The 6,000-nt window shown below is 36.3% G+C and overlaps 1 protein-coding gene across 1 annotated transcript; it reads right to left on the bottom strand.

Annotated features, from left to right (window-relative positions):
* Positions 1 to 2,304: 2,304 nt before the first annotated feature.
* On the bottom strand, positions 2,305 to 3,777 carry LOC118747035. The gene is made up of 2 exons (XM_036481027.1): positions 3,461 to 3,777; positions 2,305 to 3,408 (listed from the first exon to the last, which is right to left on the bottom strand). The coding sequence occupies exons 1-2, from the start codon at positions 3,624 to 3,626 to the stop codon at positions 2,840 to 2,842; spliced, it is 735 nt and encodes a 244-aa protein (XP_036336920.1). The 5' UTR covers positions 3,627 to 3,777; the 3' UTR covers positions 2,305 to 2,839.
* Between the last annotated feature and the right edge of the window lie 2,223 nt (positions 3,778 to 6,000).

The raw sequence follows: 6,000 nt of genomic DNA, 5'->3' as shown, positions 1-6,000 counted from the left end.
GCAGTGTCGGTTAAGGCCACGGGTTATATGTGCGTTTATGGCGTTAAGTTTTGTTATTTTACTGTGCACCTTACGGAATCCATGCGGATGCCTCGCTGGGGTCTGGCGGTTTGTGTAGTGCGGGAGTACCCTCAAGTGTCTTCGCTACAGGGGAAAGCAGGGTTATCGGGAGATAAGACTCCATTGTTGGCGGGTTTCCCCGGCTCAAGCAGTGGGACCACCCTCCCCATTTCCCAGATGTCCGGAATGATGAGGGTGGCCATAGACAGTTTGAATACCTTGGTAAGGTAGTCAACTTCCGCTGGACCCAATTTTTTCAGCATCAGCATGCATATTCTGTCGGGACCTATGGCTTTGGAAGCTTTCGCATTCCCGATGGCTACTTGAACCTCACCGCTGGTCAAAATAAGAGGCGCACTGCGAGTTGGCAGTTTGTCCAGCGTTCTGGTCACTCGACGTTTGGCTTTGTCCGCCGGAGGATGCAGTGTAAATTGTCGGCTAAAATAGCTCGCGCATCGCTCCGGGACCGACGAGGCGCGGTCGCCGAAAAAGGTTTCAACTCTCTCGTTGCACCTCGCCGGATCGGGCATTGACCTCCCGGTCGTTGTTGGCGAAGTTTTAAGTCTACAGATGCTCCGCCCACTTCTTCCGTATATGGAGGTTTACGAGTTGCCAAATCTCCGTGCTGCAATCCCTAATGCGGGGATTTCCGGGATCGGCCTGGCAAAGGCTATCACGCTCATCCGATAGTATAACTGATTCAGCTGAAAATTTGGGATATATCCAGCAATCGGGCTGCAGCAGCAGTGACAACTTTGCGGAATTTACGTTCACCAGAATGAACCAGCTTCGCTAAAGGGTACGTAGATTCGGCGTCCCGCGGAAGCAAAGTTAGCAGGTTTATCAATCGAGATGACCATATGCAGAGGGTCTGATGCTAGAGTCAGTGTGATATCCCGCCGAGCAGCAGAGGGTGTATAAACATTAAATATTTCGAGCAGAGGCGTGCTGGTGTTAGAGCAAAACAAAAAGCAAGCAACCCCTCTGTCTAGTGCTTATCAGATTTCCGCTTCTGTTTTCGTTTTCGATTTTATTTTTCGTTTTGCTTTTCGCCTTTTCGTGGACGACTGGTGGCTTCTGGCTCGGTGTGGTGTATTCCTTCGATCACTACTCCGAATTTCTGATGAAGAAAAACTCACGCAGGAAATGCGCCTTCTCATTGAAATACGTCCTTCTTCTAATGGAACCTTGTAGAAAAATTTAAACATCTGAAATTTTAAAAGCATCAATTTTTATTTATCATTAATATTAAGGTAACTAGGTATATGTACTGTGCTGCTCTTAGATATTTATGTAGATACTTATATGACTAGATTAAAAGAAAAATTTGAAAAAAGAAAACTAACCAGGCAGGTTCTGAAATTCACTTTCGAGTGAATTTCAATCAAACTCGCTTTGAATTCAAACTGGCAGGGGTTGAAATTGACTCGGAAGTGCATTGCAGAGTGCATCTGCCTAAACATTAGGCTTATTTCTACTTTTAATATATAAAGGTGATAAACATATCCCTGCCAGCAATTGGAAGAGAATTTTATCGCCTACCGCCCCGATTCAGTTCTTCGTCACTATTGGAAGTTATTAAAGCGATAGTAACTAATTTCACAAAAAGAAAAAACATTTCTGCCGCTTTTCGATCTTCTTAACAGGTGCTCAGACGATTTTTACTCTTTGATGTTTTAAAAATGAACAAGGCAAATCTTGGAAGTTCAATCAAATAAAATTACTTACATACACTGCCGGAACAAGGTATTGGCACAGCAAATTTTTCACAATATATGCAACAATTTTTATTCTAATATTTTTCCGCCAATTTTTTATAAAAATATGGTTCATTCTACAACAAAAAAAAAGAAAAATATAATTCCTAAACTTTGTGCAAATTCGCGAAAATTCAGCAAATTTTCATGCAAATTTTCAACTTTTTAATCAGATTTTCCAGAATGAAAAAAATGTCAATGGCTGCTTAAAACTTGTGTTTTATTATAATAAAATTGATTGGGCTACAAATCTGCATACTCAAAAAAGTTTGGGAATTATATTTTTATGGTTTTTGTTGTAGAATGAACCAAATTTGTATACAATACTGGCGGAAAAATATTAAAATAAAAATTGTTGCATATATTGTGAAAAATTTACTGTGCCAATACTTTGTATCGGCAGTGTATTTATTTTCAAAATTTTTTATTTTTATTTTTCATTTGACGTGCATAACGTGCATCATATTCGAATAACAAACCAAAAAAATTACGTTCAAATTTTAAACAGATGCGTTATTCGATTTATTATGTTATTGACTTTTTACCATACAATTTCGCAACTGCTTTTTTAAATATTTAGTTGGAATTTCATGAAATATACATCCGTACATAGGTGCGTTAGAGCTAGTAATCTAAGCTGAAACAGGATGAAAATGGCATAAGTGACTCTGCGGCTGTGGTTGCAAACTCAGAGGTATCCCGAATTTCCTATTGCGTTTTATCAAAAATTTAACCAACTGAAGAATCTTCTTTGATACTCTACACTTTATCGCATAAGTTACTGTCATTCCTATCGAAATAGTTCCTAATTGCTGTATAGCTTTCGTATCATAAAGACGTGACGTCTTGGTGGAATAGTTCTTCCCGAGAGCGAATAAAAATTCGAAAAAATAGCGATATCACCGGCGATGATTTTCACAGAAATGTCGTATCCAATTAATAACTTCCGCAATAGAAAATATAGAAAATGCTGGCAGAGATTATGCACTAATGGTTTTGTATAAATATAACGAAGCGTATGTTTATGTTTCCAGTTCCTCTTCTTCCATCGGTGCTCCATCTATTTCAGCATCAGCTAAAATTTCTGCCTTGTTCAGTGCTTCTAACGTGTTTCGTTTAACCATGTTTTGTAACCCAAGTGGTAAAGAAAGCGTTGCACGATATATAGCATCAAAAAAACTACGCAAGCACATTTCTTTTTCAGTCATATTTTCTTCATTGATTGCCGGAATATCCATTAACACATTTTCGGCAGGCGTCTGTGTCCCAGCAGATGAGCTGACAGCCGCGATTGTTATTGCCGTTGAGTTCTCTTTAGATGATATTTTCCTTTCACTTTTGCGTAGAACGATTGGTTTCGCCAATTCAATAAGTCTTTCCAATTCGGGGTCGCTATTTTTATCTCTAAATGGCGCAATAAAATGCATGTCGCTGTAGTAATTCCATTTGCTGGCTGCATCAGTAGTTTGCTCCTGTGGTAGTGAAATCTCATTCTCTTCATAATGGGTACGTACAAATCGTAATACTTCATTGCGATAGAACTTCATAAAAGAAGCATATAGACCGTTCCAAGCTTGTTTAGCTTCCGCTCCTGCAAGGAATGTTTTTGAAATTCATTGTATTGACAAGAAAAACCAACTTACCATCCTTATAATCGCACTCGAATGCCACGATTTCCCATGTTCTACGTTTTAAATTTTCATCTTTGTATAAGGCTTGTCGAAAATCATATAAATATTCATTGCTTCGCACTGCATCTATCAGCGACAACAATTGTGGATCCTTTTTCGGATCCTTGTTTAGTGACATTTTTTTACCTTCCAGTAATTTGTCTCAAAACTAGCGAACTTCAATATGCATTAACCATTTCATACATATGTATATGCAGATATAAGATTGAAAACAGAAAATTAGTTTATTCACGAAGTATAAACGCCGGCAATAAACAAAACCATCAGCTGATAAATAAATTAGGGATGTCGGAAAACATAGATGCATCGAAAATATCGATGTTTTGCTGCGATACATCGAAAATTTCCACTCGATGTATAAATAGTCGATGTATCGATGCATCGATGTTTTTTTTTTTAACTGACATCTGTACTACATTGAACCATCATTCCAGCTTTTTAATTATATAAAAAAGAGAAGTGACTTTGACCGAAAAATTTACATGGGTCCAAAAAGTTCCGTTAGCAACATAATTAGCTTAGTTGCGGTAATTCATCTCTAACTTTGTACAATTTTGCTAATAATATTTTTTGTTGTGAAACTCTATCTGAAAAATCCTATGCAAATCTATGCATCGATAAATATCGATGTACATTTCGATGCATAGATCATGATCATGTGCATAGATAAGAAAAACATGTATGTATTTTTCACTGGCATCTCTAAAATGAATTTAAAGGGCGTGTCAGATGAGCGAAAGTGTTGCCAGATATCCCTTTTTCCGCCCAAAATTGGTCGGTTGAATTACTTTGGTCGGTTGGACGGTTAAAACAAATTTGGTCGGTTTTGTGATTAATTTATATCTGTAGCGCTTTTTTTTTACATATGTACATAGTACGTTCGAATATTTTTTTGTATTGAAAAATTATAACACCATCCGCAAAAAAATAAAAAAATAAAGAATCCACGCGAATTCTTAGCCATTTGAAACTTGCACTTTCTCACGCTAGAATTTAATGGTATAAAAATGCATACTTAAAATTTTTCTAAAAATTCTTATTAAAAAGTTTGTTGATTTTTTCTCATTTTTCTGCGAAGTTTAAAATTTGAGCTTATATGGTTTTTGTTAGATAATAAGTTGTGTTTTAATAAATAAAATAAATAAACATTAAGGAAACAAAAGAAAAATAACCAAAACTGCTCAAAATGTGGTGTCCCTATTATTTTTCACATAACTGTAAATTTATAATAAAAGCAAACAAAACTCTATACCTTTCTACATATTTGCTTGCCCTCATGTAAATCTGATATAATGTTTGTGAAGCACATCGCAAACACGACGTATACAATTTTCTAATGCGGTATTCCAACTACAGCTTCATTCGTAATGCGCTCACTCACTTAAAATTGGCTAAACAATGATGAACTGAATCACTTAATTCGCCAAACAAATGTTTGGTAGTGAATTACTTCATTCGTATGTAATTCAGGGCTCGAATCGTTACATACGATATCGTATTACTCTTCACTTAAAAACACATTTCTCGGGATACGACAGGCGTGAACGTACTCTTTATTCCATTTAGCTTATACGACTGACATATCACGTACTTTTCTTTCGTATGATTTTCGATCCGTGAACGGGTGTTACAATTCGAGCCCACATTCAATTTCCATGCGAATTACAAACAAATCATTGCCGTCCCAAATTTTTTTGGGAAATTTCTAAAACTCAGCTGTTAAAGCAAGACAATAGAAAAAAGCAAAGCAAAGAGAGAGAGAGAGAGAATTATGGAAAAAAACAACAATGAACCGTCAAATCGAATAACACAGGACAATGCTCGAAATTAATCGAACAACTTAATTGACAGTGCAAGTGGCAACTTAAGGGGTCTTCCCTTAAACTTGTACAAGCCTCACAAACTTCGAAAAACTATGTTCACATATCAATATTATCTCAATCAAAGCTTGTTTTTTAATCACCCCATTTACACAGGCAAATCTCAGATTATAAGCCGTTAAATTGTTGTCCTTGTTATTCTCACATCTCAAGGAAAAGTTATGTTTCTTCTCTGTGCCACCGTGATCACGTTTTTCTGCTATAATAAGCAATATAAATATATTTTAACTTAACATTTTATTAAAAATACCTTTACAAACCTCTTTTACTTGCTAGCGTACATTTTTGTTTATTTTTACATTTGGCATTTCTCCTCTTTTTCGCAAAAACAATCGATAAAACTAGGATGGACACCGAAAAGTTATCGGTTAAATCTGAGATTATTTTATAATTACAGATTAACAAGGGACGAATATTATATGGCTAATCTCTCTTGTTATAATTACAGATTAGGGTGTTAAGCTTGAAAATGAGGATAATCTACTTATATGTGAACCTAGTATAAAGCTCGTAAATTTACGAGCCTCGTAAAAGAACAGTCAAAATTTTTATGGTGTTCTATTTAAGAGCCCCTCTTAAATTTACGAGGCAAATTTGATACGCAAACGATCT

Source organism: Rhagoletis pomonella, unplaced genomic scaffold (assembly GCF_013731165.1).
Source record: "Rhagoletis pomonella isolate Grant_MI unplaced genomic scaffold, Rhpom_1.0 Rhpom_scaffold_00011, whole genome shotgun sequence".
In the NCBI taxonomy this organism is placed as follows: Eukaryota; Metazoa; Arthropoda; class Insecta; order Diptera; family Tephritidae; genus Rhagoletis; species Rhagoletis pomonella.
The sequence above is the reverse complement of the archived record's forward strand: the minus strand, read 5'-3'. Positions and strand labels throughout refer to the sequence as shown.